General features: G+C 54.3%; 1 protein-coding gene across 2 annotated transcripts; it reads left to right on the plus strand.

Moving 5' to 3' along the window:
- Nucleotides 1-425: 425 nt before the first annotated feature.
- On the plus strand, nt 426-19,037 carry AP2A1 (adaptor related protein complex 2 subunit alpha 1). Of its 2 annotated transcripts, XM_038752692.1 has the most exons (24): nt 426-552; nt 9,029-9,097; nt 9,220-9,362; nt 9,495-9,688; nt 9,820-9,949; nt 10,128-10,229; nt 10,761-10,869; nt 10,968-11,118; nt 11,249-11,417; nt 12,321-12,458; nt 12,572-12,754; nt 13,550-13,647; nt 14,288-14,519; nt 14,634-14,804; nt 16,007-16,152; nt 17,250-17,297; nt 17,556-17,612; nt 17,736-17,818; nt 17,922-18,011; nt 18,110-18,233; nt 18,324-18,440; nt 18,544-18,613; nt 18,704-18,838; nt 18,917-19,037. In XM_038752692.1, the coding sequence occupies exons 1-24, from the start codon at nt 486-488 to the stop codon at nt 18,992-18,994; spliced, it is 2,904 nt and encodes a 967-aa protein (XP_038608620.1). In that variant the 5' UTR covers nt 426-485; the 3' UTR covers nt 18,995-19,037. The 2 variants fall into 2 exon arrangements, with proteins under 2 accessions (XP_038608620.1, XP_038608621.1); XM_038752693.1 differs by lacking the exon at nt 17,250-17,297.
- The last annotated feature ends 14 nt before the right edge of the window (nt 19,038-19,051 follow it).

Below are 19,051 nucleotides of genomic sequence, written 5' to 3' on the forward strand. Positions count from 1 at the left end.
CCCCGCTTCGGACAAGCCCTTCCAGCCAATCAGCGGCGGCCTCCCTTCCCGCCCCCTCGGCCCCGCTCCCGCTCTCCGCCAATCAGCGCCGGCGCCTGGAGAGGGGGCGGAGCCCGCGCGCTCCCCCCGCCCCCTCCGGCCGCAAGTCCCGGGCGGAAGCGCCAATCGGCTGGGGCGTCGGGCCGGGCGGACCCGGGCGCTGATTGGCCCTCGGCTCTGCGGGCCCGCTGGGGTGGTCCAATCGGAGGCTGGATGGGGGGCGGCGCCCCGCCGGCGATTGGTGGGGGCGGACGTCGCTCCCGGCGCTGAGGGGGCGGACCAATGGCGGCGCGGGGAGGTGGCGGGAGTGACGGGGAGCGGGCCAATGGGGAGGGCGAGGGGGCGGGCCCTCCGTCCGTCCGTCCGTCCGTCAGTCCGTCCCGGTTCCCCGGGAGGCCTGGAGGAGGCCGGGTGGGCGTCCGTCGGTCCGTCCGTCCATCGCCATCATGCCGGCCGTGTCCAAGGGAGACGGGATGCGCGGCCTGGCCGTCTTCATCTCCGACATCCGCAACTGTGAGGGCCGCCGCGGGCCGGGGCTGGGGGAGACGCCCCTGGTCGGTAGGGACCGACCGTCTCTAGGTGTTGCCACCTTGTTGGACTTCCCCAGCGCTTAGTACACAATACGATTGAGAGGATGAATGAATGAATCCTAATAATCTTGTATATATGTATATATGCTTGTACATATTTATTACTCTATTTATTTATTTATTTGTACATATCCATTCTATTTAATTTATTTATTTATTTATTTTATTTGTACCTATCTATTCTATTTATTTTATTTTGTTAGTATGTTTGGTTTTGTTCTCCGTCTCCCCCTTCTAGGTGTTGCCACCTTGGACTTCCCCAGCGCTTAGTACACAATACGATTGAGAGGATGAATGAATGAATCCTAATAATCCTGTATATATGTTTATATGCTTGTACATATTTATTACTCTATTTATTTATTTTATTTGTGAGTATCTATTCTGTTTATTTTATTTTGTTAGTATGTTTGGTTTTGTTCTCCGTCTCCCCCTTCTAGGTGTTGCCACCTTGGACTTCCCCAGCGCTTAGTACACAATACGATTGAGAGGATGAATGAATGAATCCTAATAATCCTGTATATATGTATATGTGCTTGTACATATTTATTACTCTATTTATTTATTTTATTTGTACATGTCTATTCTATTTATTTTATTTCGTTAGTATGTTTGGTTTTGTTCTCCATCTCCCCCTTCTAGGTGTTGCCACCTTGGACTTCCCCAGCACTTAGTACACAGTACGATTGAGAGGATGAATGAATGAATCCTAATAATCCTGTATATATGCTTGTACATATTTATTACTCTATTTATTTTATTTCTACCTGTCTATTCTATTTATTTTATTTCGTTAGTATGTTTGGTTTTGCTCTCCGTCTCCCCCTTCTAGGTGTTGCCACCTTGGACTTCCCCAGCGCTTAGTACACAATACGATTGAGAGAATGAATGAATGAATCCTAATAATCCTGTATATATGCTTGTACATATTTATTACTCTATTTTATTTGTACATGTCTATTCTATTTACTTTATTTTGTTAGTATGTTTGCTTTTGTTCTCCGTCTCCCCCTTCTAGGTGTTGCCACCTTGGACTTCCCCAGCGCTTAGTACACAATACGATTGAGAGGATGAATGAATGAATCCTAATAATCCTGTATATATGTATATATGCTTGTACATATTTATTACTCTATTTATTTTATTTCTACCTGTCTATTCTATTTATTTTATTTTGTTAGTATGTTTGGTTTTGTTCTCCGTCTCCCCCTTCTAGGTGTTGCCACCTTGGACTTCCCCAGCGCTTAGTACACAGTACGGTTGAGAGGATGAATGAATGAATCCTAATAATCCTGTATATATGCTTGTACATATTTATTACTCTATTTGTACCTGTCTATTCTATTTATTTTATTTTGTTAGTATGTTTGGTTTTGTTCTCCGTCTCCCCCTTCTAGGTGTTGCCACCTTGGACTTCCCCAGCGCTTAGTACACAGTACGATTGAGAGAATGAATGAATGAATCCTAATAATCCTGTATATATGCTTGTACATATTTATTACTCTATTTATTTTATTTGTACATGTCTATTCTATTTATTTTATTTGTACCTGTTTATTCTATTTATTTTATTTTGTTAGTATGTTTGGTTTTGTTCTCCGTCTCCCCCTTCTAGGTGTTGCCACCTTGGACTTCCCCAGCGCTTAGTACACAGTACGATTGAGAGGATGAATGAATGAATCCTAATAATCCTGTATATATGCTTGTACATATTTATTACTCTATTTATTTTATTTCTACCTGTCTATTCTATTTATTTTATTTCGTTAGTATGTTTGGTTTTGCTCTCCGTCTCCCCCTTCTAGGTGTTGCCACCTTGGACTTCCCCAGCGCTTAGTACACAGTACGATTGAGAGGATGAATGAATGAATCCTAATAATCCTGTATATATGCTTGTACATATTTATTACTCTATTTATTTTATTTCTACCTGTCTATTCTATTTATTTTATTTTGTTAGTATGTTTGGTTTTGCTCTCCGTCTCCCCCTTCTAGGTGTTGCCACCTTGGACTTCCCCAGCGCTTAGTACACAATACGATTGAGAGAATGAATGAATGAATCCTAATAATCCTGTATATATGCTTGTACATATTTATTACTCTATTTTATTTGTACATGTCTATTCTATTTACTTTATTTCGTTAGTATGTTTGGTTTTGCTCTCCGTCTCCCCCTTCTAGGTGTTGCCACCTTGGACTTCCCCAGCGCTTAGTACACAGTACGATTGAGAGGATGAATGAATGAATCCTAATAATCCCGTATATATGCTTGTACATATTTATTACTCTATTTATTTTATTTCTACCTGTCTATTCTATTTATTTTATTTTGTTAGTATGTTTGGTTTTGCTCTCCGTCTCCCCCTTCTAGGTGTTGCCACCTTGGACTTCCCCAGCGCTTAGTACACAATACGATTGAGAGAATGAATGAATGAATCCTAATAATCCTGTATATATGCTTGTACATATTTATTACTCTATTTTATTTGTACATGTCTATTCTATTTACTTTATTTTGTTAGTATGTTTGGTTTTGTTCTCCGTCTCCCCCTTCTAGGTGTTGCCACCTTGGACTTCCCCAGCGCTTAGTACACAATACGATTGAGAGGATGAATGAATGAATCCTAATAATCCTGTATATATGTATATATGCTTGTACATATTTATTACTGTATTTATTTTATTTGTACCTATCTATTCTGTTTATTTTATTTTGTTAGTATGTTTGGTTTTGTTCTCCGTCTCCCCCTTCTAGGTGTTGCCACCTTGGACTTCCCCAGCGCTTAGTACACAATACGATTGAGAGGATGAATGAATGAATCCTAATAATCCTGTATATATGTATATGTGCTTGTACATATTTATTACTCTATTTATTTATTTATTTTAGTTGTACATGTCTATTCTATTTATTTTATTTTGTTAGTGTGTTTGGTTTTGTTCTCCGTCTCCCCCTTCTAGGTGTTGCCACCTTGGACTTCCCCAGCGCTTAGTACACAATACGATTGAGAGGATGAATGAATGAATCCTAATAATCCTGTATATATGTTTATATGCTTGTACATATTTATTACTCTATTTATTTATTTATTTTATTTGTACCTATCTATTCTGTTTATTTTATTTTGTTAGTATGTTTGGTTTTGTTCTCCGTCTCCCCCTTCTAGGTGTTGCCACCTTGGACTTCCCCAGCGCTTAGTACACAATACGATTGAGAGGATGAATGAATGAATCCTAATAATCCTGTATATGTGCTTGTACATATTTATTACTCTATTTATTTATTTATTTTATTTGTACATGTCTATTCTATTTATTTTATTTTGTTAGTATGTTTGGTTTTGTTTTCCGTCTCCCCCTTCTAGGTGTTGCCACCTTGGACTTCTCCAGCGCTTAGTACACAGTACGATTGAGAGGATGAATGACTGAATCCTATCCCCCACATCTTACCTCCTTCCCTTCCCCACAGCACCTGTATATATGTATATATGTTTGTACATATTTTTTTACTCTATTTATTTATTTATTTATTTTATTTGTACCTATCTATTCTATTTATTTTATTTTGTTAGTATGTTTGGTTTTGTTCTCTGTCACCCCCTTTTGACCTGTGAGCCCGCTGTTGCGTAGGGACTGTCTCTAGATGTTGCCAGTTTGTACTTCCCAAGCGCTTAGTCCAGTGCTCTGCACATAGTAAGCGCTCAATAAATACGATTGATGATGATGATGAGCCCCTTCCTTCCTCTCCCCCTCGTCCCCCTCTCCATCCCATCTTACCTCCTTCCCTTCCCCACAGCACCTGTATATATGTATATATGTTTGTACATATTTTTTTACTCTATTTACTTATTTAATTATTTTACTTGTACCTATCTATTCTATTTATTTTATTTTGTTAGTTTGCTTGGTTTTGTTCTCTGTCTCCCTCTTTTAGACTGTGAGCCCACTGTTGGGTAGGGACCATCTCTATATGTTGCCAATTTGTACTTCCCAAGCGCTTAGTCCAGTGCTCTGCACATAGTAAGCGCTCAATAAATACGATTGATGATGATGATGATGATATGTATATATGCTTGTACATATTTATTACTCTATTTATTTATTTTATTTGTACATATCTATTCTATTTTATTTTGTTAGTGTGTTTGGTTTTGTTCTCTGCCTCCCCCTTTTAGACTGTGAGCCCACTGTTGGGTAGGGACTGTCTCTATGTGTTGCCAATTTGTACTTCCCAAGCGCTTAGTCCAGTGCTCTGCACATAGTAAGCGCTCAATAAATACGTTTGATGATGATGATGATGATAATGATGATGGCGTTTATTAGAGAAGCAGCGGGGCTCAGTGGAAAGAGCCCGGGCTTTGGAGTCGGAGGTTGTGGGTTCAAATCCTGGCTCCGCCACTTGTCAGCTGGGTGACTTTGGGCAAGTCGCTTCACTTCTCTGGGCCTCAGTTCCCTCATCTGCAAAATGAGGATTTGCACAGAGTAAGCGCTTAATAAATGTTATTATTATTATTATTAAGCACTTGCTACGTGCCAAGCACTGTTCTAAGCACTGGGGAGGCTCCTGGAGGAAGGCTCCCTCCCTTTCTAAAGCATGAATTAGTCCAGTGCTGTAAATTTATTTATTTATTTTACTTGTACATATCTATTCTATTTATTTTATTTTGGTTAGTATGTTTGGTTTTGTTCTCTGTCTCCCCCTTTTAGACTGTGAGCCCACTGTTGGGTAGGGACTGCCTCTATATGTTGCCAACTTGGACTTCCCAAGCGCTTAGTACAGTGCTCTGCACACAGTAAGCGCTCAATAAATACGATTGATGATGATACAAGGTGATGAGGTTGTCCCACGGGGGGACTCACGGTCTTCATCCCCATTTTACAGATGAGGGAACTGAGGCACAGAGAATAATAATAATAATAATGATAATGGCATTTGTTAAGCGCTTACTATGTGCCAAGCACTGTTGTAAGCACTGGGGAGGCTACAGGGTGATCAGGTGGCCCCACGGGGGGCTCCCAGTCTTCATCCCCATTTTACAGGTGAGGGAACTGAGGCGCAGAGAAGCGAAGTGACTTGCCCATAGTCACACAGCTAAGTAGGCGGGTGTCAATACCATCAGAATAAATGGAATTATAATAATAATAATGATGGCATTTGTTAAGCGCTTACTATGTGCCAAGTCCTGTTCTAAGCGCTTGGGAGGTTACAAGGTGATCAGGTGGTCCCATGCGGGGGCTCCCAGTCTTCATCCCCATTTTGCAGATGAGGGAACTGAGGCACAGAGAAGCGAAATGACTTGCCCAAAGTCGCACAGCTAAGTAGGCGGGTGTCAATACCATCAGAATAAATAGGATTATAGGTAATAATAATATTAATGATGGCATTTGTTAAGCGCTTACTATGTGCCAAGCACTGTTCTAAGTGCTGGGGAGGGAGACAAGGTAATCTGGTTGTCCCACGTGGGGCTCACACTTTTAATCCCCATTTGACAGATGAGGGAACCAGAGGCCCAGAGAAGTGAGGTGACTTGCCCAGAGTCACACAGCTGACAAGCGGCAGAGCAGGAATTTGAACCCATGACCTCCGACTCCAAAGCCCGGGCTCTTTCCGCTGAGCCATGCTGCTTCCCTAAATGTGCAAAGCACTGTTCTAAGCGCTGGGGAGGTTACAAGATGATCAGGTCGTCCCACGGGGGACTCCCAGTCTTCATCCCCATTTTCCAGATGAGGGAACTGAGGCCCAGAGAAGTGAAGTGACTTGCCCAAAGTCACCCAGTTGACAAGTGATGGAGCAGTGATTTGAACCCACGACCTCTGACTCCCAAGCCCGGGCTCTTTCCACTGAGCCACGCTGCTTCTCCAGTCAGCGTGATCCTAATCCTGTTCAGCGCTTACTCTATGCCAAGCGCTGTTCTTAAACCTTGGGGTAGATGCCAGCTCAGCTGACAGTTGGTGGAGGTTGGATTTGAACCCATGACCTCTGACTCCCAAGCCTGTGCTCTTTCCATTGAGCCACGCTGCTTCTCATACAACTGAATGAATGAGTGAATGAATGAATGAATGAATGAACGAACCCACGTCCTCTGACTCCCAAGCTCGGGCAGGGTGGTATTGTACCATTATTATTATTATGGTATTTGTTAAGCGCTTACTATGTGCCAAGCACTGTTCTAAGCGCTGGGGGAGAGCAAGGTAATCAGGTTGGCCCATGGCGGGGCTCACAGTCATAATCTCCTTATTCCAGGTGAGGTAACTGAGGCCCATTCATTCATTCAATCAATCGTATTTATTGAGCGCTTACTGTATGCAGAGCACTGTACTAAGCACTCAAGTGAAGTGACTTGCCCAGGGTCACACAGCAGACGAGCGGTGGAGTCGGGATTAGAACCCACGCCCCCTGACTCTCAAACCCGGGCTCTTGTCACTAAGGGGTGGTATTGTACAATAATAATGATGGTATTTGTTAAGCACTTACTAGGTGCTAAGCGCTGTTCTAAGAGCTGGGGGAGTTACAAGGTAAGCAGGTTGTCCCAAGTGGGGCTCACGGTCTTCATCCCCATTTTACAGGTGAGGGAACTGAGGCACAGAGAAGTCAAGTGGCTTTCATTCAGTCAGTCAGTCGTATTTATTGAGCGCTTACTGTGTGCAGAACACTGTACTAAGCGCTTGGGAAGTACAAGTTGGCAACATACAGAGATGGTCCCTACCCAACAACGGGCTCGTGGCTTGTTGGGCTTGTTGGCTTACCCAACAAGTGGCTTGCCCAAGGTCACACAGCGGACAAGGGGCGGAGCCGGGATTAGAACCCACGCCCCAGCACAGGATCTTAATAATAATAATAATAATGGCATTTATTAAGCGCTTACTATGTGCAAAGCACTGTTCTAAGCGCTGGGGGATACAAGGTGATCAGGTTGTCCCACATGGGGCTCCCAATCATCATCCCCATTTTACAGATGAGGTAACTGAGACTCCGAGAAGTTAAGTGACTTGCCGAAGGTCACACAGCAGACATGTGGCAGAGCCGGGATTCGAACCCATAACCTCTGACTCCAAAGCCCGGGCTCTTTCCACTGAGCCACGCTGCTTCTCTGATAATAACTGGGGCATTTGTTAAGCGCTTACTATGTGCCAGGCACTGTTCTAACCATTGGGGTGGAGACAAGATAATTTCCATTACTCTCCCCCGTATCAGTGATTCAGTGGTATTTATCCAGCGCTTTGTGCGGAGCACTGAACTAAGCGCTCGGGAGAGTACAATGCAGTCATTCGTATTGCGCGCTTACTGTGCACAGAGCACTGTACTAAGTGCTCGGGAAAGTATAATATATTCAATCGTATTTATTGAATGCTTACTGTGGGTAGAGCACTATACTAAGCGTTGGGGAGAGTACAGTATAACAATGTAACAGATATAGTCCCTGCCCACAACGAGCTTACAGGCTAGAGGGGGAGACGGCCGTTAACAGAAATAAATAAATGAGAGACAGGGACGTATTTTTATTTCTGTAGCCCCGCCGCCTGCTTTCCATTAGCCGTGGCCCCCCTCGTTTCCGCAAACGCCCGTTGATTTCCATCAGCCCTCGCTGCTGTCTCGCTGTCACCGGTCTCGGTGCCCGGTTTCATTTAACTCCTCTACCGGATCGCTTTCAGCGTCCGACCGACCCGGTTGTCGGCGTGAGTCGTGTCGGGGGTCGCCCCCTCCCCTAGAATCCCCCCCCACGCCCTCCTGGACCCGGGAATAATAATAATAATAATAATCACGATGGTACTCGTCAAGCGCTCACTCTGCGCCAAGTACCGTTCGAAGCGCTGGGGTAGATAATAATAATAATAATAATAATGTTGGCATTTGTTCATCATCATCATCATCAATCGTATTTATTGAGCGCTTACTATGCGCGGAGCACTGTTCTAAGCGCTGGGGGGGATACAAAGTGATCAGGTTGTCCCATGTGGGGCTCACAGTCTTAATCCCCATTTTACAGATGAGGTAACAGAGGCTCAGAGAAGTTAAGTGACTTGCCCAAGGTCACACAGCAGACACGTGGCAGAGCCAGGATTCGAACCCATGACCTCTGACTCCAAAGCCCGGGCTCTTTCCACTGAGCCACGCTGCTTCTCAGCGCTGATGGGATTGGACACAGTCCCTGTTCCTCGAGGGGCTCACACTCGTAATCCCCTTTTCCCAGATGAGGTAACTGAGGCCCAGAGAGGTGAAGTGACCGGCCCAGGGTCCCACAGCAGATACGTGGCAGAGCCGGGATTAGAAGCCGGGTCCTTCTGACGCCCGGGCCTGTGCTTGGATAGAGGGGAAGGGAGGGAGGGAAAAGAGAGGAGGAAGAGAGGGAAAAAGGGAAAGGTGGAATATTGGACCCTCAGCTCCTCTCCCCGCACAGGTAAAAGCAAGGAAGCCGAAATCAAGAGGATCAACAAGGAGCTGGCCAACATCCGCTCCAAGTTCAAAGGTGAGTCTCGGGGGGCTGGACGCCCCTCCCGGGGCAGCAGGACTCGGCGGGGGGCCGGAGAGACGGGGTCCCGGTGGCAGGGGAGCGAGGGGGTCAGTCGGGTTGCCCGCTTGCCCACCTAGGGGACAAGGCCCTGGACGGCTACAGCAAAAAGAAGTACGTCTGCAAGTTGCTCTTCATCTTCCTCCTCGGCCACGACATCGACTTCGGCCACATGGAGGCCGTCAACCTGCTCAGCTCCAACAAGTACACGGAGAAGCAGATCGTGAGTCCCGCCGACGGGAGGGCCCCGGCTCCCGGCGGGGGCCGGAGCGGAGAGCCGGGAGGGCGCGGGGGTGGCGGTGGTCCCCGGGCCCCCGTGTGCGAGCCCGCCCCCCTCCCCCAACCCGCTCCGCAGGGCTACCTGTTCATTTCGGTGCTGGTCAACTCGAACTCGGAGCTGATCCGCCTGATCAACAACGCCATCAAGAACGACCTGGCCAGCCGCAACCCGACGTTCATGTGCCTGGCCCTGCACTGTATCGCCAACGTGGGCAGCCGCGAGATGGGGGAGGCCTTCGCCTCGGAGATCCCGCGCATCCTGGTGGCGGGGTGGGCAGACGAGGCTCTCGGGAAGTGGGGGTGGGTGGGAGGGAGCTGGGGCGTCGGTGATGGAGGGCCAGGCGGGGATCCACGTTGAGACCCTTTGACCCCCTCACCACCGCCCCCGCGCCTGTCACCAGGGACACGATGGACAGCGTGAAGCAGAGTGCCGCCCTGTGCCTGCTGCGCCTCTATAAGACGTCGCCCGACCTGGTGCCCATGGGGGAGTGGACATCCCGCGTGGTCCATCTGCTCAACGACCAGCACATGGTCGGTGGCCCGGTGCCTCGCCCTCTTCCCGGGGGGCGGCTCGTAAGGGGTTGCCTCGTGCCAGGCCGGGGAGTGGAGCGGCGGGACAGATCCCCCGGTCCCCCCGCGGGAGCCCCCGGTGTCCCGGGGAGGGAGAGGGGGCGGGACCCCTCTGACCCCTCTCCGTCCCGGCCCCCAGGGCGTGGTGACCGCCGCCGTCAGCCTCATCACCTGCCTTTGCAAGAAGAACCCAGACGACTTCAAGACCTGCATCTCCCTGGCCGTGTCCCGGCTCAGCAGGGTTTGTGGGGGCTGGGGGAGGGTGGCGGGCGGGAGGAAGGAAGGGAGTGGGTCCTTTTTGTTGTTTCTTTTCACGGCACTTGTTAAGCGGCTCCTCTCTAAGCGCTAGGCTAATCAGGTTGGACGTAGTCCCCGTCCTGCAGAGGGGCTCCCGGTCATAACCCCTGCTACAACGACAGTAATAATGATGGTATTTGTTAAGCGCTCACTATGTGCCAGGCACTTAACTAAGCACCAGGGTGGATACAAGCAAATCCAGATGGGGACTCTCAGTCTTCAGAATAATTATAATAAATAATGACGACGGCGTCTGTTAAGCGCTTACTACGTGCCGAGCGCCGTTCTAAGCGCCGGGGAGAATACAAGGTAATCAGGTTGTCCCCCGTGGGGCTCACAGTCTTAACCCCCATTTTACAGATGAGGGGACCGAGGTGCAGAGAAGCGACTTGCCCAGAGTCACCCGGCAGACGAGTGGCGGAACCGGGATCAGGCCCCGGGTCCCCTCTGACTCTTCCTCCCCTCCCTCCCCCAGATCGTGTCCTCGGCCTCCACGGACCTGCAGGACTACACCTATTATTTCGTCCCGGCCCCCTGGCTGTCCGTCAAGCTCCTCCGCCTCCTCCAGTGTTACCCCCCACCAGGTAGGGGGCTGAGCTTTCGGGCCGGGCCCTGGGCCCCGGGCCCCGGTCCCGCGTCCCCCCCCCCCCCCCCGCCCACCCACCCCCGGCTCTCCCCGCAGAGGACGCCGCCGTGAAGGGCCGGCTGGCCGAGTGCCTGGAGTCCGTGCTCAACAAGGCCCAGGAGCCGCCCAAGTCCAAGAAGGTCCAGCATTCGAACGCCAAGAACGCCACCCTCTTCGAGACCATCAGCCTCATCATCCACTACGACAGGTGGCCCCCGGGGGGCGGCGGGGGAGGGGCTGGCGGCGGGGGAGGGGCCGGGCCGGGCCGGGCCGGGGGGCGGCCGGGCTCCTCGAGGCTGACCCTCGAGGCTGACGAGCGGGCCCGGCTCCCCGCTCAGCGAGCCCGGCCTCCTGGTGCGGGCCTGCAACCAGCTGGGCCAGTTCCTGCAGCACCGCGAGACCAACCTGCGCTACCTGGCCCTGGAGAGCATGTGCACGCTGGCCAGCTCCGAGTTCTCCCACGAGGCCGTCAAGACCCACATCGACACCGTCATCAACGCCCTCAAGGTGCGGACCTGCCGTCTCTCTTTTCTTCCGGCTCATCCCTCCCCTCCTTCCTTCTACCCCTTCCCCTCCATTCCTTTCTTCTTTCCCTCCTTCCTTCCTTCCTTCCTTCCCCTCCCTCCTTCTTTCCTTCCTTCCTTTCCCTCCTTCCTTCCTCCTTTCCCTCCTTCCTTCCATCCTCTCTTCTCTCCATCCCCTCCCTTCTATCTCCTCCTTCCATCCCCTTCTTCCTTCCTTCTTTCCTTCCTTTCCCTCCTTCCTTCCCTTCTTTTCTTCCATCCTCTCCCCTTCATCCCCTCCCTTCCTTCCATCTCCTTCCATCTCCTTCTTCCTTCCTTCCTTCTTTCCTTCCTTCCTTCCTTCTTTCCTTCCTTCCTTCTTTCCTTCCTTCCTTCTTTCTCCTCCTTCCTTCCCTCCTTCTTTCCCTCCTTCCTTCCTTCTTTTCCCTTCTTTCCTTCCTTCCTTCCTTTCCCTTCTTTCCTTCCTTCCTTCTTTCTCCTCCTTCCTTCCCTCCTTCCTTCCTTCTTTCCCTCCTTCCTTCCTTCTTTCCCTCCTTCCTTCCTTCTTTCCCTCCTTCCTTCCTTCCACCCTCTTCCTCCCCTCCATCCCCTCCCTTCCTTTCATCTCTGCCTTCCTTCCTTCCTTCCTTCCATCCCCTCCTTCCTTCCTTCCATCCCCTCCTTCCTTCCTTCCTTTCCCTCCTTTCTTCCTTCTTTCCCTCCTTCCTTCCATCCTCTCCCTTCCCTCCATCCCCTGCCTTCCTTCCATCTCCTCCTTCCTTCCATCCCCTCTTTCCTTCCATCCATCCGTCCCCTCCCTTCTTTCCTTTCCTCCTCTGGGCCCTGGCAACCGACTCCCGCCCCCGGCCCTGGCTCTGACCCCCGCCCTCTCCCCCCACCCCTGTAGACGGAGCGGGACGTGAGCGTCCGGCAGCGGGCTGCCGACCTCTTGTACGCCATGTGTGACCGGAGCAACTCGAAGCAGATCGTGTCAGAGATGCTGAGATACCTAGAGACGGCGGACTACGCCATCCGCGAGGAAATTGTGAGGGGCGGGGGGGCGGGGGGTGAGGGGACCATGTTCTCTGCCCCGCGGGTGACCATGCAGCCCCTTGGCTTGTGGGGGGCAGGAGCCGGACGCCTGGGTCTGCCGGGCAGGTGCTGAAGGTGGCCATCCTGGCGGAGAAGTACGCGGTGGACTACAGCTGGTACGTGGACACCATCCTGAACCTGATCCGCATCGCCGGGGACTACGTTAGTGAGGAGGTGTGGTACCGCGTCATCCAGATCGTCATCAACCGCGACGACGTCCAGGGCTACGCCGCCAAGACCGTCTTCGAGGTCAGGGCCGCCCCCGGTCATTCATTCATTGAATCGTATTTATTGAGTGCTTACTGTGTGCAGAGCACTGGACTAAGCGCTTGGGAACTTCAAGTTGGCAAGATAGAGAGACGGTCCCTACCCAACAACGGGCTCACAGTCTAGAAGGGGGAGACGGACAACAAAGCAAAACGTGGACGGGTGTCAAGTCGTCAGAACAAATAGAATAAAGCTAGATGCACATCATTAACAAAATAAGTAGAATAGTAAATATGTATAAGTAAAATAGAGTAATAAATCTGTACAAACATATACAGGTGCTATGAGGAGGGGAAGGAGGTAGGCGGGGGGATGGAGAGGAGGAGAGGAAAGGGGGGGCTCAGGCTGGGAAGGCCTCCTGGAGGAGGTGAGCTCTCAGTAGGACTTTGAAGGGAGGAAGAGAGCTAGCTTGGCGGATGGCGGGAGGGAGGGCATTCCGGGCCAGGGGGAGGATGTGGGCCGGGGGTCGACGGCGGGACGGGCGAGAACGAGGTATGGTGAGGAGATTAGCGGTGGCAGAGGAGCGGAGGGTGCGGGCTGGGCTGGAGAAGGACAGAAGGGAGGTGAGGTAGGAGGGGGCGAGGTGATGGACAGCCCTGAAGCCCAGGGTGAGGGGTCTTTGCTTGATTAAAACGAACGGGTCCCCCCCACCCCTCACCCCCGAGGAGCCCCGAGCCCCCGGCCCGATCTGCCCCAGACCCCGGACCCCGAGGGGCCCCGACCACCCTCGGCCCCGGGGCGGCGGGTGACGCGGGGGCTCTCTGGGTGCACCCCCAGGCCCTGCAAGCCCCCGCCTGCCACGAGAACATGGTCAAAGTCGGCGGCTACATCCTGGGCGAGTTTGGAAACCTGATCGCTGGAGACCCCCGCTCCAGGTGAGGCGGGGTTGGGGGGGCGGGGGCGGGGCCCTCACCCCGGGACCTGCCAGGACACCCGCAAGCGGCCTGGCGAACTGGATAGAGCCAGGGCCTGCAGATCAGGTGGTCGTGGGCTCTAATTCTGACTCTGCCACTTTTTTTTTAATGGCATTTATTAAGTGCTTACTACGTGCAAAGCACTGTTCTAAGCGCTGGGGAGGTTACAAGCTGATCAGGTTGTCCCATGGGGGGCTCGCAGTCTTCATCCCCATTTTACAGATGAGGTCACTGAGGCACAGAGAAGCGAAGTGACTTGACCAGAGTCACACAGCTGACAATTGGCGGAGCTTGTCTGCTCTGTGGCCTTGGGCAAGTCAGTTCGCTTTTCTGGGCCTCAGTCCCCTCATCTGGAAAGTGGGGATTGAGACTGTGAGCCCCACGTGGGACAGGGGCTGCGTCCCAACCGATTTGCATTTATCCACCTCGGCGCTTGGCCCGCTGCCTGGCACGCGGTAAGCGCTTTAATAAATACCGCGGTGATTATTAGTATCGTTACGTGGGTCCCGGGGTGGCGGATGGCGTGGCCATCGGGGAAGGGGGGGTGGGGGGGATGGCACCCCTGTGCCCCTGACTCTCCTCTCCCCGCCGCCTCCGCCAGCCCCCTGGTCCAGTTTTCCCTGCTCCACTCCAAGTTCCACCTGTGCAGCGTGGCCACCCGGGCCCTGCTCCTGTCCACCTACATCAAGTTCATCAACCTGTTCCCCGAGACCAAGGCCACCATCCAGGCGGTGCTGCGGGCCGGCTCCCAGCTGCGCAACGCCGACGTGGAGCTCCAGCAGCGCGCCGTCGAGTACCTGAAGCTCAGCTCCGTCGCCAGCACCGACGTCCTGGTCGGTGCCGAGGACCCCCCCCCCCCCCCCCCCCCCCCGCCTCCCCCGACTCCGTCGGACCACCCTCGGCCCCGGGATGGCCCGACGACCTCCCCCCTTTCCCTCCGCCCCCAGGCGACGGTGCTGGAGGAGATGCCCCCCTTCCCTGAGCGGGAGTCGTCCATCTTGGCCAAGCTGAAGAGGAAGAAGGGCCCCGGGGCCGTGGGGGCGGTCGACGACGGGCGCAGGGAGCCGGGGAGCGGGTCCGAGCTCAACGGCAGCGTGGAGCACCCCCACAGCGCCGTGGTGAGGACCCCCGCCGCCCCGGGGCGTGACCCCTCCCGTCTCTTCACCCGTGCTCTTCCTCCTCCTCCTCAACCGTGGCCTCTCCCGCAGATGGGGCGGTGGGGACCCACGGAAGGAAGCAGCATAGCATAATGGACAGCGTCCGAACCCGGGAGTCAGAAGGACCTGAGTTCTAACCCTGGCTCTGCCGCATAATAATGGCATTTATTAAGCGCTTACTATGTGCAAAGCACTGTTCTAAGCGCTGGGGAGGTTACAAGGTGATCGGGTTGTCCCACTGGGAGGCTCACAGTCTTCATCCCCATTTTCCAGATGAGGGAACCAAGGCCCAGAGAAGCGAAGTGACTTGCCCAAAGTCACACAGCTGACAGTTGGCCGAGCCGGGATTTGAACCCACGACCTCCGACTCCAAAGCCCAGGCTCTTTCCACCGAGCCATGCTGCTTCTCTGTAATGTGTGAGACCTTGGGCAAGCCACTTCACTTCTCTGGGCCTCAGTTGCCTCATCTGTAAAACGGGGATTGAGTCTGTGAGCCCCTTATCGGTCGTGTACTGTGTCCAACCTGATTTGCTTGTATCCACCCCAATCAATCAATCAATCGTATTTATTGAGCGCTTACTGTGTGCAGAGCACTGGACTAAGCGCTTGGGAAGTACAAGTCGGCAACACATAGAGACAGTCCCTACCCAACAGCGGGCTCACAGTGCCTGGCACGTTGTTAAGTGTTTAACAAATACCATAATTGTTATTATTATTAACTTCATCATCATCAATCATATTTATTGAGCACTTACTGTGTGCAGAGCACTGTACTAAGCGCTTGGGAAGTACAAATTGGCAACATATAGAGACAGTCCCTACCCGACAGTGGGCTCACAGTCTAAAAGGGGGAGACGGAGAACAAAACCAAACATACTAACAAAATAAAATAAATAGAATAGATATGTACAAGTAAAATAAATAGAGTAATAAATAAGCACAAACATATATACAGGTGCTGTGGGGAAAACTTGTATCTATCCCGGCACTTAGAACAGTGCGGGGTGCATAGTAAGCGCTTAACGAGTACCATAATAATAATTATCGTTGTTATTATTGGGGAGGCAGAAGAGAGCTAGGTGACGGGTCAGGTGAGGAGGAAGTGGGGAAGAGGCTGGGGCCGGGAGGCCTCCCCTGTAACGCCTCGTGGTCCGCCCTGCCAGTCCACCCCATCCCCGTCTGCGGACCTCCTGGGGCTGCGGGCCGCCCCCAGCCTTTCGCCCGCCCCGGCCGGCGCCGGCTCCCTCCTGGTGGACGTCTTCTCGGACAGCCCCGCCCCTCCGGCCGCCCTAGAAGACAGCTTTCTCAGGTCAGGGGTCCCATCCACCCCCTGCCCAACATCCCCCGGCCACTCGCGGCCCCACGCCATCTCGGTGGCACCGTCCCGTTCCCAGGGCCTTGGCCCTATGGCTCCTCCAGCCCCACCCAGGCCGCCACCACCTCCCCAGCCCCGCTCCCCGGAGCCCCCTCCCCGCTTCCTTGGTTTCTCTCCTTCGACGGGCGGCGCTTTGCTCTGCCATACCCCCTCCAGCACTGCCCCTTTTCATTTCCGTTCAGCGCTTAGTGCGGTGCCCGGCACATGGGTGCTTGGCCTTGGCCCTATGGCTCCTCCAGCCCCACCCAGGCCGCCACCACCTCCCCAGCCCCGCTGCCCGGAGCCCCCTCCCCGCTTCCTTGGTTTCTCTCCTTCGACGGGCGGCGCTTTGCTCTGCCATACCCCCTCCAGCACTGCCCCTTTTCATTTCCGTTCAGCGCTTAGTGCGGTGCCCGGCACATAGGTGCTTGGCCTTGGCCCTATGGCTCCTCCAGCCCCACCCAGGCCGCCACCACCTCCCCAGCCCCGCTCCCCGGAGCCCCCTCCCCGCTTCCTTGGTTTCTCTCCTTCGACGGGCGGCGCTTTGCTCTGCCATACCCCCTCCAGCACTGCCCCTTTTCATTTCCGTTCAGCGCTTAGTGCGGTGCCCGGCACATAGGTGCTTGGCCTTGGCCCTATGGCTCCTCCAGCCCCACCCAGGCCGCCACCACCTCCCCAGCCCCGCTGCCCGGAGCCCCCTCCCCGCTTCCTTGGTTTCTCTCCTTCGACGGGCCGCGCTTTGCTCTGCCATATCCCCTCCAGCACTGCCCCTTTTCATTTCCGTTCAGCGCTTAGTGCGGTGCCCGGCACATAGGTGCTTAACGAATTCCACCGTTGTGATTGTTTTGGTCTTGTCCAGCGGAGGGGCTCAGAGCCTGCCTTGCTGTCTCCTCTCTCTCTCTTTCCCTCCCTGCCTCTCTCTCCTCACCTTCGGGCCTGGGCTCCTCCTCGCTCTGCCTCACTGCCGCTCGGGATCGGCCGCCCCCCACCCCGTCCTGTCCCATCCTGTCCGTCCCGTCGGCTTCTGCCTCCGCCCCGGGTTGGTGGTCCAGGGACTTGGAGCCGCCCGCCCCTGAGAGCCCCGGGGCTGGGGCTGCTGAGTAAGGGGGGGCCGTGTCCTTGAAGCGGGTGGGGCGGGGCGAGGGCGGCTGGGTCCCCAGAGAGACGGATATAGCCGGGGGAGGCTGGGGCCTAGAAGTTGGGGCGTTTGCGGGTGGGATCGGGGCCGGATGTCACGGTGGGGAGAGCCGAAGGGCCTACGTACCTCTGGGCTGCTCCCCCGTGCCCCGCCTTCCTCATCGCCCCCTCCTCTCTCGCGGTTTCCGACCCCTTTCTTCTCCCTCCGACCGACGGTCCAGTTCTGGCCCCGAGGACCCCGGAGTCCCCATCCCCGAGGCCGACGAACTGCTCAACAAGTGAGTCGTCGGAGGCGTCGGGTCTTTCGGTGGTGGTGGGGGGGAGGGTCAGACGGATGCCCGAGACCCCCGCCTGGGCTCCCCCCATCTCCCACCTCCTCGCTGCCGCCTCCCCCTTCCCAGGTTCGTTTGCAAGAACAACGGTGTCCTCTTTGAGAACCAGCTGCTGCAGATCGGGGTCAAGTCAGAATTTCGGCAAAACCTGGGTACGCGCTGGGCGGGAGGGGGAGTTGGGAGGGGACGGCTGAGGGGACCCCCCCGGGGGCGACTCCAGTCCGGCTGCGAGACGTCCCCCTTCCCCGCCCCCAGGCCGCATGTACCTGTTCTACGGGAACAAGACGTCCGTTCAGTTCCAGAACTTCAGCCCTACGGTCGCCCACCCCGGGGACTCTCAGACTCATATCCTCCATGGCCTCCCGCCCCCTCCCCATCGCTGCGCGCCCCCTCCCCGCGCCTCCGCCACCCCCCCGGGCCTTTCCTTGACTGCTGGGGGACACAGCTGGCCGTGCAGACCAAACAGGTGGCGGGGCAGGTGGACGGGGGCGCCCAGGTCCAGCAGGTACTCAACATCGAGTGTCTCCGAGACTTCACCACCCCCCCGCTGCTGGCCCTGCGCTTCCGGTGAGTCCGGGCGGCCTGGGGCGGGGACGGTGGAGCCGGGGGACGGGGGGGGGGGTTCCTCACCGCACCCCCCTTCTCCAACCCCACCAGATACGGGGGCGTTCCGCAGTCCGTGACGCTCAAGCTGCCGGTCACCGTCAACAAGTTCTTCCAGCCGACAGAAATGGCCGCCCAGGACTTCTTCCAGCGCTGGAAGCAGCTCCGCCTGTAGGGCTGGGGGCCGCCGGGAGGATGGGGGACCCGGATGGGGCGTGTGTCCCCCCCGCCGCCGGCCACCCTCCCCACCGCCTCTCCTCCCTTTCCCTCACAGCCCCCAGCAGGAAGCCCAGAAAATCTTCAGGGCCAACCAGCCGATGGATCCCGAAGTGACCAAGGCCAAGGTGGGAGTCCTGTAGGGGGTTGGCGGGGAGGGGAGGGGGCGGCGGCCTGGCTCCCTAACCTCCGGCCCCTTTCCCCCCACTTCCCCGCAGCTGTTGGGCTTCGGTTCCGCCCTCCTGGCCAACGTGGATCCCAACCCGGAGAACTTCGTGGGGGCCGGCATCATCCAGACCAAGGCGCTGCAGATCGGCTGCCTCCTCCGGCTGGAGCCCAACGCCCAGGCCCAGGTGACCACCGCCCTCACCCCCTTTGGCCGCCCTCACGTCCGTCCCCGCCCCTCTGACCCCGTGCCCGTCTCTCCGCAGATGTACCGCCTCACCCTGCGCACCAGCAAGGAGAGCGTCTCCCGGCATCTGTGCCAACTGCTCTCCGAGCAGTTCTGAGCCCGAGGGCCCCCGCCCCCCCACTTCGGAGCGAGCGGCCGGGAGCCAGGCCCCTCC

Source organism: Tachyglossus aculeatus, chromosome 10, assembly GCF_015852505.1.
Source record: "Tachyglossus aculeatus isolate mTacAcu1 chromosome 10, mTacAcu1.pri, whole genome shotgun sequence".
Classification (NCBI taxonomy): domain Eukaryota; kingdom Metazoa; phylum Chordata; class Mammalia; order Monotremata; family Tachyglossidae; genus Tachyglossus; species Tachyglossus aculeatus.

Coding starts and splice junctions, on each gene's coding strand:
- AP2A1 (XM_038752692.1), top strand. CDS start 486: ATGCCGGCCGTGTCCAAGGGAGACGGGATGCGCGGCCTGGCCGTCTTC. Junction 17,613..17,735: donor GCCGACGAACTGCTCAACAA/GTGAGTCGTCGG, acceptor CCCCCTTCCCAG/GTTCGTTTGCAAGAACAACG. Junction 18,234..18,323: donor CTGCTGGCCCTGCGCTTCCG/GTGAGTCCGGGC, acceptor CAACCCCACCAG/ATACGGGGGCGTTCCGCAGT.